The sequence below is a fragment of the Crassostrea angulata genome, chromosome 2 (genome assembly GCF_025612915.1).
Source record: "Crassostrea angulata isolate pt1a10 chromosome 2, ASM2561291v2, whole genome shotgun sequence".
Classification (NCBI taxonomy): domain Eukaryota; kingdom Metazoa; phylum Mollusca; class Bivalvia; order Ostreida; family Ostreidae; genus Magallana; species Magallana angulata.
Genome location: NC_069112.1, coordinates 6,521,499 through 6,541,925, shown reverse-complemented (window position 1 = coordinate 6,541,925; position 20,427 = coordinate 6,521,499). Strand labels below are relative to the sequence as shown.

Genomic DNA, 20,427 nt, shown 5'->3' with positions numbered 1-20,427 from the left:
ACAATATTCAAGCTTTGTTTACAAAACAAAGAATTTTGAACTTTGTATCTTGCTTATAACATGATAATTGACTTTCAAATTTTGACGAAGCATTTAAAACTTCTATATTTTTAGTATAAACATTGGAAATGGAAAAATAAAATTTAAAAATTTTAAGTCAAATCGTGTCCAAGTCCATTTAAGATCATGCTGATTTAAAACCGCTAAAAATAAACATTTTTTTGAATAATCAAGTAAGCTAATTTTTATCACATCATGCTTCAGAATTTTGCAATGGTTATAAATAAAACTATAAAACAGTGTTTAATATTTGTTTCTGTTCACGGTGCATTTGCGATAATTGTCATTTATAGATCACTGCCTGATTAATGAGTTGTGCTTTATGAACGGCCAATCTAATGAATCCAATCCTTGTCAGCTTTGCAATACATCACAAAGCAAAGATTCTTGGACGGAAAACCCGGGTATGTTTACATTGTGTATATCCCTATTTACCAGTGTTTTACATTTGTATCGATTTCCATTTATCAGGGTTTTTTTTCAATTTAAGAATTTCAAAGGAAGAAAAAAGATAAAAATCACCGTAATTCATAAACAGAGTGTTGCGCAATTATTCATATTTTAGAAAGAAAATAATCATTAGTGTCGTTATACAAACAATTATTGTATCGACAGAAACCTTAAATCAGTGTTCTTTTGCTTATTTGACAAGTAGCATAAATTTAAAACTTATTACCAGAATATCTTCTGATTTTGTTAGATATGAAAGACAGGTTAAAAATGACGACAGAAGAAATAAGCAACATTATATTACACTAGTAATTTCTTTCTTTTTCTTAAAATAATGTTTTTCATTTTTGTTCTTCTAAATTATTGCATCATTAACGGTACATGTTATAGTAACGCACAAACACAATTAGGAAAGAACTGTCTAGTATGCCAACCTAATTCAACAAGTAACACTTGGACATTGAGGAATGGTTACTAAATATCTTTATATCAATCTTTTAATGATCATGCCTCTTAAAGTAAACATTAAACTCTGGTTGTGTCATTATCTTACTGGGTTGAAAAAAAAAACAAGATTGTTTCTTTGTATCATGCTCTAGTAATTTGCAATGGTATAAATGAAATTCATAAAACGAGGTAAAATTTTTTCTTTTCAATATATATTTTCTATAGCGGTTTTCTTATAGATCACTGTCTGATAAACAAGTTCTGCTTTATGAATGGCCAATCTAATGAATCCAATCCATGTCAACTTTGCAATGCTTCACAAAGCAAGGACTCTTGGACAGCAAACCCTGGTATGCTTACTCAATACACAAATCAATTGTTATCGTATTTGTTTCCATTTAACACTTTTTGTCAGCAATGCCGGGCGTCCGTCCGTGGGTCCGTGCGTCCGTGCGTCCGTGTTTCCGTCCGTCACACTTTTTTGTAAGCGCTCTCATGCCCACACATTTTGACGGATTTTCATTAAATTTATACCAAATGTTTATACCACTATTACCTTGATCAAGTTCGAAAATCAGCATTGGTTGATACTTTTTGTTGGAGTTATGGGACTTTGTGACGGATTTATCATACTTTTTTGTAAGTGCTCTCATGCCTACAAATTTTGACAGATTTTCATTAAATTTATACCAAATGTTTATAACACTAATACTTTGGTCGTGTTCTTTTAGATTGTAGTATTTTGGATATATTTGCGACAAGAAAAATAGAAAAAAAATGGGTGGTGGGGGTAAAAAAATATTCCTCCCAACCTCCCCACACATTTAATTCTAGAACAGCCCTGAATGTTTACAAATATTCCAATATACAGTATACTAGTATACTGCCTGACTAGTGGGAGACCCAGGAATTTTATTCTTGTTTTGAAACTAAATAAAGGGATTTTACTGGTTGAAGTTAGATAAAAAATTAATCATAAGTATTGTCCCACTATCACATGCACACATGCATCTGGTTTTTATTGATGATCAATATTCATATAAAGGATACTGAAAGGTATCTATTATGACGTGGTGATCAAGCTTAATGGTTATTTGGCTGATGTTTATAATCTAATCTAATTTAGATAAAGATATACCAGCTTTGACAATATCGTGTCTATATTAAGATACAATACAAAAGTTAAGTGACAAATCGTATACGTCATATCTATATTCTTTGCGTAGAAAAATACATAAAGCAGTAAGAATTTTTCACATATCATCAACACCTATAACAGCAAAAAATAAGGATAAAATATAAGAAAAGATAATAAATTGTACCGAAAACAAAAGAATAACAGTCTGATACATAAAAATAAATCTTTAAGTCATAGTATGCAAAAAATAATACCTGAATGGTTCTGCTCATTTGACAGAGAGAGAGAGAGAGAGAGAGAGTCAATTATCTCAACATTCTTTCATACTTGATTTGGTTCAAATTATGCATTACGTAATACTAAAGTATAAAACGACATTATTATATGGTAGTAACTACCCAAGAGAGATTCAATATTCTGAACAATGCCTACAAATTGAGCATTAAAAAGGTGAAGCTAAATGTACCTGGTTTAAAAATCCTTTCATATTATTCATGTTCCTAAAAAAAGAATAACTTCAGTTATAAAACCAGTTATTGTGTCGTGTAAACAACATGAGTCGCAACGTGTCAACGGTCTACTTTTGAATTATATCAGATAAAAAGAAGGTGATTAAGATAAGATGAAAACGGATATAAAGAAACATAGAATAAGGGTCATTATTGGATTATAATTATGATATTTTTTTTAATTTATTTTACATTTTTTTATTGTTTTTTACGTTGTTTCAGACTTCTGCTTCATCAACGGTACATGTTATAGTGACGGTCAAACACAAGTAGGAAAAGATTGTCTTGTTTGCCAACCAAATTTTACGAGAAAAAACTGGACACTGAAGAATGGTTAAAGTTTTTTTAAATACTATTTTTTTATAAAGATCTTTCTGAGTTAAGAAACCCATTTAAGGGAGCATTCAACTTGTTTATCCCGTTTCATGAGCTTACTTACTTTAACAATCAAATAAGCTATTTTGGTCACACCATGGTTGGTTTTTACAATGTATTTTTTTATATTCGTTAATAAAACATTGCTCAACTTGTATTCTACCAATGTTTGTATTGTTTTTTAAAGATCACTGCCTGATTAATGAGTTGTGCTTTATGGATAACCAATCAAATGAATCAAATCCGTGTCAACTTTGCAATGCGTCACAAAGCAAGGACTCTTGGACAGAAAACCCTGGTATGTTTTCTCTGTGTATTTACCAGTGGAATTTTTTGTTGTTGAAGGACATACTAAACTTTGGTAAACATATCGAGTTTCATTTAACGAGTTTGTCTTTTCTCTTTAGGGATTTCATTGATAAAAAGAAATGGGCTTTTTAAAACGTTCAGTAGTTATTACCGTATTATACATGCACGAATACATTCAAATTTAATTAGTCTCGTACGATGAGGATATAATTTTAATAAGAATACAGTATGCACATTAAGGTACAATTCAATTAGCAGAAACAAACACTATGCGTAATATCCATGTTTCTTCTTTTCTAGACTATTTACTTAAACATAATTTTGAATAAAATATTTCATCGAACATTTATAAACCAATTTCCTTTGAAAAGAGATCAAAGAATTGCGATGAGAAATTAAAATGTAGTTAACAGTTTAGTGAGATTTGTTCTAAAATTCTTTATAAAAATTGTATCGTGCATCATTTTCCAAAGCAATACAAAAAACTTTGACTTGAATCAAAGATGAAGTAAGCTTTTTAAAATATTATTGCGAATACTGCATGATAAATGATATGTGCTTTATGGATAACCAATCTAATAATTCTTATCCGTGTAAACTTTACAATACGTCACAAAGCAACCACTCTTGGGCTGTAACTTAAAATTATACTTTACAGATCTGCCAATCTTTGACAAACGTATTATTATTAACAGGTTCTTTTTTTTTCTTTTTCCGGATTTCAGCAAGCTGGTAGGGTGAAAAAAATAATCGCAAAACAAAATATCACTACTTTTTCTTATAATGCTGATAGAAATAGATCTTGGACTCTAAATGGACATTTTGTTGTCCCCCGCCTCAACGCGGAGCGGGGACATAGAAATGCCGGGCGTCCGTCCGTGGGTCCGTGTGTCCGTGGGTCCGTGGGTCCGTGCGTCCGTGGGTCACACTTTTTTGTAAGCGCTCTCATGCCTACAAATTTTGACGGATTTTCATTAAATTTATACCAAATGTTTATACCACTATTACCTTGGTCAAAACCAGCATTGGTCGATACTTTTTGTTGGAGTTATGGGACTTTGACCACAATAATGACTCCGTTTTATCCAAAAATTGACCTTGTAAGCGCTCTCATGCCTACAAATGTTGACGGATTTTCATTAAATTTATACCAAATGTTTATACCACTAATACTTTGGTCAAGTTCGAAAATCAGCATTGGTCAATACTTTTTGTTGGAGTTATGGGACTTTGACTACAATAATGACTCCGTTTTATCCAAAAATTGACCTTGTAAGCGCTCTAATGCCTATGAATTTTGACGGATTTTCATTAAATTTATACCAAATGTTTATACCACTAATACCTTGGTCAAGTTCCTTAATCAGCCTTGGTCGATAGACTCGATATCAGTACACTGCTTGACCGGCGGGGGACCCAGGAATTCTATTCTTGTTTAAAAGGTGATTGATTGATTGAAGCAGTTTGATTCAATACAAATACGAATGATATAAACACACTGAAAGTTTCATACAGTATAAAACGTAAAATGTTTCGTCACCAAATCTACGTATTAAACCCACTCATGGTAATCTAAGGTCTTCCTTCATAGGAATAATTCTGAGGGTTTTTTTTATTTTAAATTTGTTTTATTTATGCATTTCAATATTCATCATGTTAAGCTGTATTATATCTATTACTGAAATGTTGCTCTATTAATGTATTACGCATTTGTTGCGGACCTGTAAATAAAAAAGAAATATTATAAAGAATAAATGATGAAATCGTTTGGATGATTCTAAAGTTCTAAAAAAGAAATGATCAAAGTTTATTTATTTTTAAAAATTATCATGCATTAGCAATATACCTTTGTAGACTGTTCAGCACTTAACTTTTTTTGTTCTATAAATATAGATTGTTCAAACATGATATCAAACGAACCCTCCACTGCTTCAAGCTCAAAACCTAGCACCACTATAACACCAGAGCCTACCAACCCAACTCAAGAGCCTACCACTACAACTCAAACACCTACCACTACAACACCAAAACCTACCACTACAACACCAAAACCTACAACAACAACACCAGAACTTACCACAACAACACCAGAACGTACCACCACAACACCAGAACCTACAACAACAAAACTAGAACCTACCACTACAACACCAGAACCTACCACAACAACACCAGAACCTACCACCACAACTCATGAACCTACCACAACAACACCAGAACCTACCACCACGACACCAGTACCTACCACTACAACACCAGAACCTACCACAACAACACAAGACCCTACCTCCAAAACACCAGAACCTACCACTACAACACCAGAACCTACCATTACAACATTAGAACCTACCACAACAACACCAGAACCTACAACTACAACACTAGAACCTACCACAACAACTCAAACACCTACCACTACAACTCAAACTCCTACCACCACAACACCAGAACCTACCACCACAACACCAGAAGCTACCACTACAACACCAGAACCTATCACTACAACAGTAGAACCTACCACCACAACACCAGAACATACCACTACAACATCAGAACCTACCACAACAACACCAGAACCTACCACTACAACACCAGAACCTACCACAACAACATTAGAACCTACCACCATAACTCAAGAACCTACCACAACAACACCAGAACCTACCACCACGAATCCAGTACCTACAACAACAAAACTAGAACCTACCACTACAACACCAGAACCTACCACAACAACACCAGAACCTACCACCACAACTCATGAACCTACCACAACAACACCAGGACCTACAACTACAACACTAGAACCCACCACAACAACTCAAACACCTACCACTACAACTCACACTCCTACCACCACAACACCAGAACCTATCACTACAACAGTAGAACCTTCCACCACAACACCAGAACATACCACTACAACATCAGAACCTACAACAACAACACCAGGACCTACCACTACAACACCACAACCTACCACAACAACACCAGAACCTACCACCACAACTCAAGAACCTACCACAACACCACCAGAACCTACCACCACGACACAATTACCTACCACAACAACACCAGAACCTACCACAACAACACCAGAACCTACCACAACAACACCAGAACCTAAAACTACAACTCAAACACCTACCACTACAACTCAAACTCCTACCACCACAACACCAGAACCTACCACAACAACACCAGAACATACCACTACAACACCATTACCTTCCACAACAACACCAGAACCTACCACTACAACACCAGAACCTACCACAACAACACCAGAACCTACCACCACAACACCAGAACCTACAACCACAACACCAGAACCTACCACCACGACACCAGAATCAACCACTACAACAGTAGAACCTACCACCACAACACCAGAACCTACCACAATGACACCAGAACCTAACACTTCAACTCAAGAACCTACCACTATATCTCAAGAACCTACCACTACAACATCGATACCTACCACTACAACATCAAAGTCTACCACCACAACACCAGAACCTACCACTACAACACCAGAACCTCCCACCACAACAACAGAACCTGCCACCTCGACATCAGAGCCTACCACCACAACACCAGAACCTACCACATCGACACCAGAATCAACCACTACAACAGTAGAACCTACCACCACAACACCAGAACCTACCACAATGACACCAGAACCTACCACTACAACTCAAGAATCTACCACCATATCTCAAGAACCTACCACTACAACATCGATACCTACCACTACAACATCAAAGTCTACCACTACAACACCAGAACCTACTACTACAACACCAGAACCTACAACTACAACAGTAGAACCTACCACAACACCAGAACCTACCACAACGACACCAGAACCTACCACTACAACTCAAGAACCTACCAGTGTAACTCAGGAACCTACCACTACAACATCAATGTCTACCACCACAACACCAGAACCTACCACCACAACACAAGAACCTACCACCACAACACAAGAACCTACCACTGCAACTCCAGAACCAAAAACATCACCAGAACATACAACCACAACTCAAGAACCTTCCACATCAACACCTGAACTGATCATTATAACATCAGATCCCTTGACCACAGAACAGCCTAATTGTATGTTATTCAAAAATCTTTAGAATCTGTATTATTTTAAAGTAGAATTACTTATAAAACTGTTTATTCTTTTCTTTTTAGGTATGAAAAGTCCAGATAACGTGTTAGTAGAGTATCATAGTGTATCATGGGTCAGTACCACTGAAACAAATACCACGACAAAACGGACCGTGCACCAACCATACATTAACTTCAAATGTATGTTTGTGTTGCGTCAAGACGCATCAGTATTCTACAAGATTGAGTGGTATGTCAATAATGCCACTTTGATCAAAACATTTACAGTGTCAGAGGCTGATATTGGTCAGGCTTCTTTGTCCTCTAATGATCTACCACCACTTGACAAGACGGCAGGACTTCAGGTACATAAGCAAATATGATGGATAAAGCAATATCTCACTGTATCAATTTCCAAATTATCAAAACGCAACATAAAATGCATTTCACCGTATTTATTGATTACAGTTCTATTTTCTATTGCACTTATACATGTATAGTAAGATTACTGTTTCTTTTGACCTTTCTTTCCAGATACAATGCACAGTTAGTGTGTCAAAAGATCTTGCGCCTGTAAATTGCGAACGTAAAACTAGCCCCGTCATCTTTGCTGGGATAAAGGTTATATATATATATATATATATATATATATATATATATATATATATATATATATATATATATATATATATATATATATATATATATATATTTGAAAATGAGTTTCGAGCTTATTTTGTTTTAAGTGTAACAACATAAATGCCGTAAATAAAACTATCTCGGGTAAACCAAACAAATCATAATCCTTTGAGGAAAGCAAAAAAGTATATAATGATGTACATATCAATATAAATGCAGTAAAACCATTATATTATTTCAGGTAAACCAATCATATCATGATCTTTTGCGGAAAGGTAAAACGTCTATTATGCTGTACATGACTATTCCTTACGTTATAAAAACCGTAGTTGTGAATGGGCAAGTTCAACCACTGCCTGCCTTGGCAATATATCCTCTTCTTCCTAAATCAACATCCAGCTGCAGAGGTTCTATTGGCGTCGATAAGTGTGTTATTGAATTCAAGGCATTTTCTTTCAATGAGAGACAAAAATATGATTCTCATGACTGGCGACAGAATCAAACGCTTGTTCTGAATCATGTGGACACAAATGGATATGAAATTGATCAATCCATGACGATACAATTAAAGACTAGGTCAGATGGTAATACATTTTGGAACAATTTTAATCAAAACATATCGGTAAGTTGATCATTTCTAATGAATTCCGCGGTACATGTAATGATTTGTTTGGTATAATTTTAGATGGTTATTTTTATTGTAATGTTGTATCCCTGTTGCTTTAGATGACAATCACAGATTATAAAGAATATTGGAAAGGGACGTCGTGTGGCTCGAAAACTGATCCCCACATGTATACGTTTGATGGCGTGTAAGATGTCATTATTATCATCCATGTTATCATTTAATCTCTATAACGGCAAAACAATTAATTTGTTCAAATTGTTAACGACATGGAATTGAATTTTTATTTCAGATCATATGAAAATCACATAGAGGGAGAATTTATCTTATATCGGAATATGTTATATAATCAGGAGGTTTGTTTTCTTCTCACCTAGAAGTTTGAATAATTTGTTATCGAGATGCACGTTTTCAAAATAATCTTTTTCCCTTTTTATTAGGTACAGACTAGACACAAGCAGTGTCACCCTGATTACAATTTTCCTCACTGCACATGCGCAGTATCTGTTCAATCAGGCCAAGACGTTTTTCTTGTTGATCTCTGCGGGGACATACAATTCGTTGATTTTCTCAGCTGTAATGAAAGCGTCATTCAAGTCTACAAAATAAGTGACAAACACTACAAGGTAAGAATAGGACTATTAACTTCAACATACATCAAAGACTTGTAATTGTACCTATTTTCGGGATATCAATCCATATGTTCCCAAATGGTGTGTTAATTTCAATATATACAAGAGGGGATGTGAAATATAAACACACACTTGACTAAATGTATAGTTTAGCTTCATAGTTACATGTATGTGTTGAAAAAAAAGGAAACACAATTTATCAATATAAAGTATTATGTTTGTGTTTGGTGTTCCACCTAGCTATACAATTTTTTTAAAGATTTCTTTACCTACTGGAACCTACGTGATGGTGTCCCTTGTTGAGTGGCCTGTCCAAGGATCCTGGCAGATAGACATTGATATCTATCCGTCCTTGTCTGATGTTAATAACACAGAAGGTCTCTGTGGAACTTTAGACGGAGACCGCGATAACGACTTTAGAAGACGGAACGGGGACACAGACACTGTGAGCCTGGTATATCCGGATGACTTCTCAAATTCATGGAAGTAAGTAGTTTGATAACAAGAACTTAACAATACATGCTTAGATAGGAAATTATTAATGTGAAACCATTTGTAGAGAGCTACTATTCGTTGATTACGTTGAATCTTTAAAAACTTTACCTTTAAATAAAACTCGAGTAACACACCTTCAACGAACCTTTTACGAACAGTCTACAAAAAATGATAACTGGATATACAAAAAATTGTTCACGTGGTGTTTTGGGAAATTTATGAAAAATTTATGAAATTGACACTAACTAAAACTGCAACTTGATTTACCATATCCTAATTTTGAATATTCTAGGGTGTTAGGTGATGAAAATTTGTTGAAAGAACCACTCTCTACGAGACAACCAATTTCGTCAACCCTTGATAAGATCTGCATGTGTACTTTAAATGGTGATCAATGTTTATACAATACTATGATGCATTGTTCAACAACTGTTGAAAAACAATTCCTATGCACCGCTCTAACAATTCAAACTTCAGTGTCTCGTAAAAAGAGAGATTTATCAGGGAAATGGATACCTCCCAGCCTTTCAGTGCCAACACCTTTAGTGAGTTTTAATTGTTTACATTGAAGAATTATAAAGTGAAATTAAAATTAAGCATGAGCTTAAGCTATGTGTTTATTTACTTTTTTAAGACAAGAAACAGACGAGATGTACAATTCAACACTTCAACTTCACGAGAAAATGCAGAGTCAGTTTGCACCTCAGCGTTTGAAAGTTCTGATCCATATAAAACATGTCAGGAATATGTCAGTGACTTGAGCAATTCATCACTTTCAAACTGCATAAACGATGTCATTGTAAGTACTGTTAATTATATTTTCCGTTGACAATAGTCTTTGACGTTTCCTTACACGGTTTGTTTTAATCAACATACTCTATTTTAGATGACAGGCGATCATAACATCACAGCAATCCATGTTGAAGCGGCTCTACAGCAATGTGTTACTTTTGTTGGCCTGAACACAACACTACGAAATGCTAATCCAGTCGTTACTACTAGCATACAAAGTCTTTGTCCTAGTAATTGTAGCGGACATGGCGATTGCAACAAGGGTTTGTCAAAAAACTTGCTTCGATGCGAATTTGTCCTACAAATATATACATGTATATGTTTTTTTTTGGTAAAAGTGGTTTAGTATATTAAAACTGCACCACAATTGGTCTTCAGGGTTACAATAAAAGAAAATCTGCAAATTTTTGTTTACATAGAATTCTGATGATCATCAGGGGTAAACGGTATATCAACGATAAAAAAAAACTATTCAGAGTTATTTAATTAAATGTTAAACTTAATAATTAGTGTCATAAGGAAAAAGCATCGATTGTCATTTTGTCAAATTATTGTGTAAATGGTCACCTAAACCACTAAAGGTAAAATAAGGCATTTCTCAAAACAAAGCGCATATCTTAGTCTATCTTAAAATAGTGAGTTTAATGTTGTGTTTCTACTATAACATTAAAAATCGAAACATTGTGTTTTAGGTAACTGTTCGTGTGAAGTTGGATTTGGTGGAAGTGATTGTTCCTTTGACATTCTGTCACCACCAGTTATCTGGGAATCTACACCAAGTGGTATTTGTGACAAATCTCTGCATCAATGTTCCAGGGTATACCTCAAAGGGCGCTACTTCCTAGAAAATGTTGATAAAAATTGTTTCTTTAACAAACAATCAGTAAGTTTGACTTGTAATATTCTGTGTCTGTTTCTTTTAGATAGTTCATATTTTGGACTTTGTTATTTTTTAGTGACCTAATATTAAACATGTAAGTCACACATCATACTCACTTTTGTTTGATAAATGAAATATCTAAGTACTTAGGTAGAACATTTGTTTATAGCTATTGTAATTATAATAATCATTTCATCACCTTAATATATAATGATATCATCTTTTGTCGTGTTTTCTTATAGCTTATGGGTTTATTTTTTCATCGATATAACATATTTTTCTCTTTTGTTAATACTTGTTTTTCAATGTGGCATTATTTTTATTTAAAGATTCGCCATGATGGATATATTCTTGCTTTCACCCAACTAGAGAGCTCCGTAGAGGAGGAAAATCTGTTTAGGGGATCATGTTCCATACCAAGCGATGACGTCACTTCCTGGGTTACCAAGTACATGTTTAATGTGTCCTATGACCGTAAACAATTTACTCAGTCGTACTCGTTTTATGCGTATCAATCTGAATGCCAAAAACACTCAGTGGAAAACGGACAAGACCATTTTACATTGAAGGTATATTTGTTAAGTGATGGAAAAATGAAGAAAAAAATGAAGTATGTATAAAGGCATCTCGAGCCATGTCTTCTGAAAAAAGTCATTTTGTTTTCAATTTTCCCTTTGAACGCATGGACTGAATTTATGTTTAATGTTATTTCTGTTTACAAGAATCTTTTTTCAAGAATTTCCAAATTCTTCATTGTATTTTCAACGAATCAAAATACGTATTTTTTCAGAAAGAATACTGTTTTATTAATAACACATGCGTTCAACTGGCCGCTGTTAATCCTGAAAATCGGTGTCAAGAGTGCAACCCAGGCAAAAACAACTACCGATGGTCTGGAATACAAGGTATTTTGAAATGAAAACTTAATATATCTTGGGTGAAAGAGTATTCATTCTGATATAAGTGTAAGCACATGAACACAAAACGTTTTATTAAAATGAATATATGATATATAAACTTATGGACTCTGAGACAGTGTTCTCCAACAATTTGGTATAAAGACTAAAAAGAATATTTAGATTGCAAATTAAGTGTCAAATCGGTCGCAATAATGAGCTAATGACGCCTAATGATTGATTTATTATCAACTTTATATATATACAATGACGGTTTAATAAATGACAAACGATCCAAATGGCTAATGTGCAGTGTATATCTACAGATTGTGAGTCCACAACAACACTAAAACCATCAGCTTTATCCACCTCCACTGTAGTTTACATAGTCACTGCATCGGTCCTGGTTTTTCTTTTTGTGGTTGCAATTGTAGTAGTAATCGGAGTATGGAAATATCGTAGGTAAGTGGAATTAATACACGAAAATAAACATCAATCTAGGGATTACCTTTGTGAGGTCATGCACGGATCTACAGGAGGTGGGGAATTTTATACCTAATCTGAACCCCCCCCCCCCCCGGAATATTTCTCCCTTTTCCTGAAAAAAATGTAGATCCGTGCATGGATGTGTTATGCTTATGAATAGAATGGGTTTAATAAGAAAACAAGATCATGATCAACATTTTGCATGGTTTTTCTTTACTTTCTATGTAATACAATATATGTCAAATCAATTATTTGAAGCAATAAAAATATGGGTATAGAATCATTCTTTGTGGATTTGCTTTATAAAAACAGATGTATCTACATATACCACAACATAGATCTCTTTAACCACGTATTACACAACATGAATCCTTTTCATCACAGGTCCAGGCAGTACGCTGAGAGCAGTGAAGATGAGAACACAGACTACAGGAGGGATGTCGTCAGTAAATCCTGGATGCGCTTCTTTGATGACGGAAAGTTCCCATATATTCCTAGGGGCAGTCGATATTCTGCTGAGACTTATTCCAGTTCAAAAACTGAACGATTTTATTAAAATCCAGTACCAATGATAACTTCAGAATGTATTCAAAAAGTAATATTCTGATTGTGTTTATACGACTCCTAATCATAAAGCACGTGCTATCATGTTTACATTTATTTTTTCGTAAGTTGTGATGAAATTTTGAACAGATTAATTTTGAAAAGTAATTAACATTGATATAAAAGCGATATTATTGTATAGCAAAATTCATTCATCTCAAATATAATTTTATTAACAACGAGAATTGTAACACAACATTATATTAAATCCCTTTTGACAATCCAACTAACTAAAACTAACGCTTTCACGTCTCATTTTAACTCTTTATATCACTGTAGATTGTATTGTTCAGTACACTTTACCATTATGAATTACAAGTAGATACATGTAACTATAATAAATCATATTTACATCGTTGGTTATTGTCTTGTTCTATATTTTTATATTGACAAGGGGGTTAAATATATGTGATCTGCAATTAATCTCAAACCAATGTTACTTTGTGATCAAGTTAAGATCACTATATATTTGAACAGACGTGTACAGACTTAACAAAACCTCTACAACAGCAGCCGACTCATGTATGAAATAAATGTCTGTAATAAACAGGCTGTTTCTTTTCAGAAGCTTGCTGATAGATAAAGTTAAAATTTACGATTGATCTAACACGTGCATAGTATATCAATGTTAGTCTCATACTGCATTACAAGTAAAACAGCAAAAAATCATTGGAGGCAGCCCTGTCAATACTGTAAAGCAAGAATATGTAGTCAGATGACTAGTTAGCAGATATTAAGAAAACGCGTTGAGTGATGCAGTCATCAGTCTTATTGCGTATCGTCTGTGTTCTTGTAACTCTGGATCCTGAAATAAATATTCGTGATAATGCATTAAAGGAACAGTCAAATATGTGTACCTGCTTATCTACTTTCGGTGATGTTCGTTTGCTCGAAAAATGATGTCTTCCTTCATTAAGGACAGTTCCACTTTATCTTCAAGAGAGACCAGCTTTTGTTGTTTAGTTAAACATGTAACAAAAATATACAATACTATAAATGTAAAACAAATATGCCAAAAAATTCAGTTTAATTCAGTAGCGTAGCAACCATGTTGTAGTTGTTTGTGAAGACTTGCGAATTATAACAATTTTTGCTGGTTTTAAAGATACAAAAAAAAACTAATTATCACTTGAAATATCAAATTTTATATAAAGTGATGAAGCATTACTGTCTCCTGCCATGTAATGCATATTAAACTATATATGATATTCACCTTATTAAAACATGTAACATTGAAAAAATTTCCATGAAATTAAACATGATTTCCTTGTCTTCAAAAATCAACGAGCGCTCAATCCACGTTTATTCATATTTTATTCAACCAAAGCTTAAATAAGGTATAATATTAATTATAAGGTTTGTTACCGAAGCCTCGCCATCTATGAGATTAATAAGCCCAATATATTTATGTTGTAAGTCAATGACAAACCGTGTTAGTGTTTTATTTTCTCGTGAATTATAAAGTAACATATTTATTCACAAATAGCGATGATTTGCGCAAAGAAATGTGCAAGATGTTTAACAATTTGTCAAATTCAACTTCTTTTTGTACTTCAAAATAATCATTCTCACTTTTAAAATTCTTTTTTTAAAAACCTTGCTTGTTTACTTAAAATGTTTTGTTGCCATTAAATTTAAAACGTTTTGTACTTTTCCTCTGCAAAGATTTAAGCAAATGTCAACGCTGCCATTTTGTTCTGCTAAAGACACAACAATGTAACGTCAATATTCAAAGGGCAACTAATCTCACTTTTAAAAAAACCTTGAAGGGCAACTACTCTAAATATTTAAATAACTTAAAGCATGTGGTTTCTTCATTTAATGATATGAATTGTCGAAAGGTGTAGGCGAAGTGTCGACCAAAGACGGCAATATTGCCAAATATAAATTATCATCGAACTAGCATAAATATACATGAGGCAGTCACGTGGTATGTTTAAATCAATGAAAGTGTAACATTTCAGTGCAGGGGAAAACAATTACTTTTTAAGAAAAAGGACGTTTAATGAGTCTATTATTTTAATTTTGACAGCGAATTACAAACAGAATTATGAGTACATTTATTCTTTAAATGAAAATTATTGTCTATAGACAGGGTATTGTTTTTAATTTTGCTGCATCTGTACAGGAGTGTCTTAACATTAAATTGACATATATGGAAAAGTAAATTGAATTTTAGTTGTTTAAGACAAAATCGAAAAAATGTGCGCTTTTCAAACATGCATTGGAAAGTCTTACGTTAATTATGTTTCAGTTATGTGTGAACGAAGTAATTTCGTTTTATTTAGCATACGTGTAGTTGTGAAAATCAATAATATATTCCTATCATACATCATGATTGGTTACTTTGGTCCTTTTGCAAAATTAGCGATTGTGTTTCCTGAAAAAACGTGCATCATTAAACCAAGTAAAAACAGTTGCATTTAAATGGTTACCACCACAAAGGATCACTCTTAAAAAGGACATACAGACCAAAAAGAATACTGAGGTTTTTGCTTGCATTTAACCTCTGACCTGAGTATTTAGAACTAATTATCATTTGTAACATATTTTGACCTGAGTATTTAGAACTAATTATCATTTGTAACTCATCTTATATCAAACATGAATTGTGTGGGAGTATAACAAGACAGAGGAAAAATCAAATGGTTTAAACAAAGATTTTACGAAAAAGGTATGATATGACCATTACCTTGAGCCTCGCGGAACGATCACAGTTCACCTTTAACATGCGGAAAAAAGTAACATTATGGTAAAGTGATTTAACAAATTTTTTAAATTAGAAAACAAAGTTTAAGTTAAATGGCACCATTTACCAACAAACACAGCTTTAATTTAATAAAATTACACACAATGAAGCTGAAAACTTAACATTTGCACCACAAACATGCAATTATGAGAAGGGGCAAACATATCGCCGTGTTCTATTTTGAGTGGCATACATGCATATGCGTCACATTTAAGTAAATGACACATATTGGTAAAATTCCTTTGTCAAACATTTTATCATTTTGATGCTAACACATATTGAACCACAATATGTTGTGAAAAGAAGTGAAGGTTGTCACCTAAAAGTCGTCAAGGGATTAGAAAATATCACATGGTGCTGTGGATACCAACAAACCTGACGATAGTCGCCTGGGAATTATAATGTCTTAAGTGTCAAATTTACAAAACATGAGTTATTAATATCGTTCGAATCGGCTTATGGGGATATATTTATATAAAACTGTTTCACGGGATGGGAACATTTTAGCAATAATTATATCGTCTATCTCAATTTTATAGCGATGGATACTGAGTAATCTGATGGTGAGTTTCTATGGTTAAAAACACTTTCGAGATAGACATACAAGTGAGACATTACGCAACAAAAATAGAGTATTAGGAAATAAGATATAAGCATTATCTTGTATAACTCATCATTTTTACATTTTCATCACAACAAATGGCAAATAAAAAGATATTACATCTTTATTACAAATTGTTAACAAATACATTTGGTTTCTTTTTTTACACATACACTGCTGTGTGAACAAAAAGGTCTACTTTCAATGTTTCCCAATTCCCCCAATTATGGATGTAAACATCTTTGATATGTGATACAGTCTAAAAACTTTGGTTAAATGTGGTTAGTTGTTTCCTTTGTCACCATGCGAATTGCTTTGTAGTTGCTTTGGTTAACTTGTCTCTTACGTTTTGACCAGCTCTACTCATAAAAAACATGGCACTTTCCTATCAGAATATGTGTATTACTTTCAGTGCCCTAGTATGCGTGTAGACATGATAAACGTCAGTAAACATTTTACAATATCGACCGCGAAATTCATCCACTCTTTTAAACACAATGAAATATCGGAGTGTGCGATCTCTCGGTTTTTAACACAACTATTTAGACGTCCCTATATTTTAGTTATATCTGATTACTTCGATACTATTGTCCTTATTATTTACCTATTCCGCAATTGAACAAAAATCAGTTGTACTTAACAAAGAAGCATTAATCACGTTATATCATACAAAATTGAACGGGAATATTGGATGTATAACAGCGATTAGAAAATTAAATGCAAGTTGTACCTGCACATAGAACATATATATTTTGGTGTTTTTTTTTTAATTTCTGGTAAAAAAAAAAACCACAAATACAAATTCGGTGTAAAGTCTTTCTTATGCAAACCTATAACCTTGACATGCAAAAAAAAGATGGTTAAATATCTTTTTTTAGTTTTAAATATACGTAAAAACAGGACTCGATGACATTTAATCAGCAAATCTGACTTATTTTCCGTTTAAGAAAAGAAACAGTCATAAACAGGACAAAAAACCCTAGGAACTGTTTTCAAGAAAGGTGTTATCAATGATGGCATGCAGATAATAACACGTGTGCAATGAAAAATATAGTTGCGGTTCTTTGCACAAACATATGTGCTTTACTATATATGTGTGAATTTCTTGTTTTAAATTGAAAATTAGACCAAATTGTTCCATAGAGTATTTGTATTAAAACATGTAGAGGTGTATATTGGCAGACCTAAAGGTGAATCTAAAAAATTGTTCAGCTTTTTAAAGAACTGTTAATTTTGTAAACTATGCTGCACTTTTTCCATAAATAAACCGGCACAGCGATACACTTAATTAAAATTTCCGAGAAAGTCCATTAAAATTAATAACACAAAACATAACACAAAATTGTCCAAAAAGTTATAAAAAGAAATGCTTCTTAACTCCTTAAGGTTTTGTGACGTAATGCTTAAGTAATACACAGATAAGACATTGCATAAGGACCCGGGTGTAAATGTGTTTTCTGCTTCCAGTTCCATTATACAGATGCATTTCTGATTTTACTGAAAATCAGTAAAGGCATGGAAACTTAAAACGTTCAAAGTTCATAGTTGTCCAATGTTTACCAATTTTTTTTTATTCAATTTTTGTTTTATTTTGATGAGTTGGTTTGTATTATCAAATTCGTTCTGAAATTTTTCATGTTTTTTTCTGATTCTAAAGTTCAGGGTTTTTTTTATTGGAACATATATTCCCTTTTTGATCGTTCATATCAACCAGATTTACAATACAGAAAATATGCTGAACAGTGCTTATGTATTGAAATATAATCTTTTGTTTATGGCATATACTTGTTATATGGCAAAGTTTTATCTATAATTGTGAATTTAATGTTCTTACGACAGTCATTCAAATAATACAAAGAAAATTTGGCTGTGTATAATAAATTTTTCATTAAAGTCATAACTAACAGATTATGTTATGCAACAACACATATTTTATTGATATACGAAGTTTTATAACATTTTATGAAAACGTATTTCAGTTAACCGATTTTACATGTTTCGTCACCACGGCGCACGGTAACGCAGAAAACACGACGTCAAGGTGACGTACGTACAGCTAACAGAAATATCCAATCCTTATATCACGCTTAGTCTTTTGTGCTCTTCACAATACAATTTAAATCGGCACTGTATCACGACGTCTAATTTGTTCACATCTGTTCGAAAATAATATAAGTTTGTTCCTCGAAGCTAGTTTTCTTATATTTTACCGAATGTCTTTTAGTCTACATTAAGAAAATCCCTAAATGTCAGATGACGTTCATTCTTTTGACAAAATATTTACAGATATTCTACTCTCTTCCAGTCTGTTTGATGTCCAAAATACAGTTACCACAACCCCTGCAAGATGTGCAAGAGTTAAACACAAATGTGAAAATAATTTTTACTTATATTTCCCACCATTGAGCATTTTCACGGTTTATAATCGGCCTTTTTTCGAGTTAAATTCACACTGTTTATACTTTTTGTTGCGCCATGACGTCCGCCGACGTCAACATTTTTGGTCAATTTTAAGGACGACTTAATGTCTTTAGCTACTGATATCTGTTCAACAAATCTATATATCCCGTTTCAATATTATTTGGTTTTAGGCCCAATTAATGGAGTTATTACTTTCATCATAATATGGTTTATTGTTGACAGAACACTAAGTTTGACCGTGCGCCGTGACCTTTTTTACAGGATTAGATTTTAAATAACTCTTAGAAATAAAGAAAGACATTAATTTTTTTTAATTTCAAATAATGAGTTTTTGAAAGATACAATCTTATAACTGCTGCGATGTGTGCATTCAAATTGAGTAACGCGTGTTTAAAACAAACATGATTTAATGCTTATATTTACAGTTTTTTTTAATTTTTTGCCTTGTCTGCAATTGGGATTTTTAATTTTTTATCTTATCCTATGGGTAAGTTTATGTATTTGGAAGAGCCACTGTAACAGCCACAAGCGTGAACTTTGATTCTTGCTTGTGACGTTGCAGCTCGCTGAAACTCGTCATTTTAACCTTTGAGTACCATGGGTGTATGTCAGTGTTATAACTGTCGTAGCTTTCAACACACTTTACAGGCAAAAAATATATGGAATATAAATTCATTATTTTACCTTCATTCAATATTAACATCAAATACGTGGGATCTCATAATTCCATACATTACCAAGAGAAAAAAAATCAAAACAAAAAGAAGCATACATATGATGTATGTGTAATGAAATTGATTTAATAGTGTTGATCTGCCTAGGACTGACATAAAAAACATAAAACATGGTAGTGTGTATATACTGCTATTTATTTTTGATAATAAAAAATCATATGATAAGAGGACGTCTTTAAACAGTCATAATATTAACTACGAGACATTGAACGTAAATTTTAAAAGGTGAACAAATGACCTCCCAAGGATTGAACAAAGATGTATATATTATCTATATGTACCAAATATATAGACAACAAAAATACTGTTGAACAAAAAAAAGCATTTCACACATCAACAGCAACAAACATGTATAATTCAATGCAACATGAATCTGTTACTAAAAAGGTGATAAAGGGGAAGGAGGGTGGGTTGATTGCGGTATTTACAAACTTGTTGACAGTTGACAGCTAAAATAATGT

The 20,427-nt window shown here is 33.2% G+C and overlaps 1 protein-coding gene across 1 annotated transcript in view; it reads left to right on the top strand.

Moving 5' to 3' along the window:
• LOC128172047 (uncharacterized) overlaps positions 1 to 13,819 on the top strand; it is a 114,800-nt gene extending 100,981 nt beyond the window's left edge. Inside the window, exons 47-69 of the mRNA XM_052837818.1 lie at positions 354 to 464; positions 870 to 980; positions 1,197 to 1,307; positions 3,167 to 3,277; positions 5,182 to 5,227; positions 5,420 to 6,057; positions 6,244 to 6,736; positions 7,319 to 7,416; positions 7,498 to 7,778; positions 7,948 to 8,034; positions 8,294 to 8,674; positions 8,779 to 8,864; positions 8,970 to 9,033; positions 9,118 to 9,303; positions 9,569 to 9,795; positions 10,097 to 10,349; positions 10,439 to 10,603; positions 10,691 to 10,859; positions 11,289 to 11,479; positions 11,806 to 12,045; positions 12,267 to 12,381; positions 12,699 to 12,834; positions 13,243 to 13,819. Of these exons, the coding sequence (XP_052693778.1) occupies positions 354 to 464; positions 870 to 980; positions 1,197 to 1,307; positions 3,167 to 3,277; positions 5,182 to 5,227; positions 5,420 to 6,057; positions 6,244 to 6,736; positions 7,319 to 7,416; positions 7,498 to 7,778; positions 7,948 to 8,034; positions 8,294 to 8,674; positions 8,779 to 8,864; positions 8,970 to 9,033; positions 9,118 to 9,303; positions 9,569 to 9,795; positions 10,097 to 10,349; positions 10,439 to 10,603; positions 10,691 to 10,859; positions 11,289 to 11,479; positions 11,806 to 12,045; positions 12,267 to 12,381; positions 12,699 to 12,834; positions 13,243 to 13,414 (4,472 nt within the window). The 3' untranslated portion in view covers positions 13,415 to 13,819. The remainder of the gene's footprint in view (positions 1 to 353; positions 465 to 869; positions 981 to 1,196; positions 1,308 to 3,166; positions 3,278 to 5,181; positions 5,228 to 5,419; positions 6,058 to 6,243; positions 6,737 to 7,318; positions 7,417 to 7,497; positions 7,779 to 7,947; positions 8,035 to 8,293; positions 8,675 to 8,778; positions 8,865 to 8,969; positions 9,034 to 9,117; positions 9,304 to 9,568; positions 9,796 to 10,096; positions 10,350 to 10,438; positions 10,604 to 10,690; positions 10,860 to 11,288; positions 11,480 to 11,805; positions 12,046 to 12,266; positions 12,382 to 12,698; positions 12,835 to 13,242) is intronic.
• The last annotated feature ends 6,608 nt before the right edge of the window (positions 13,820 to 20,427 follow it).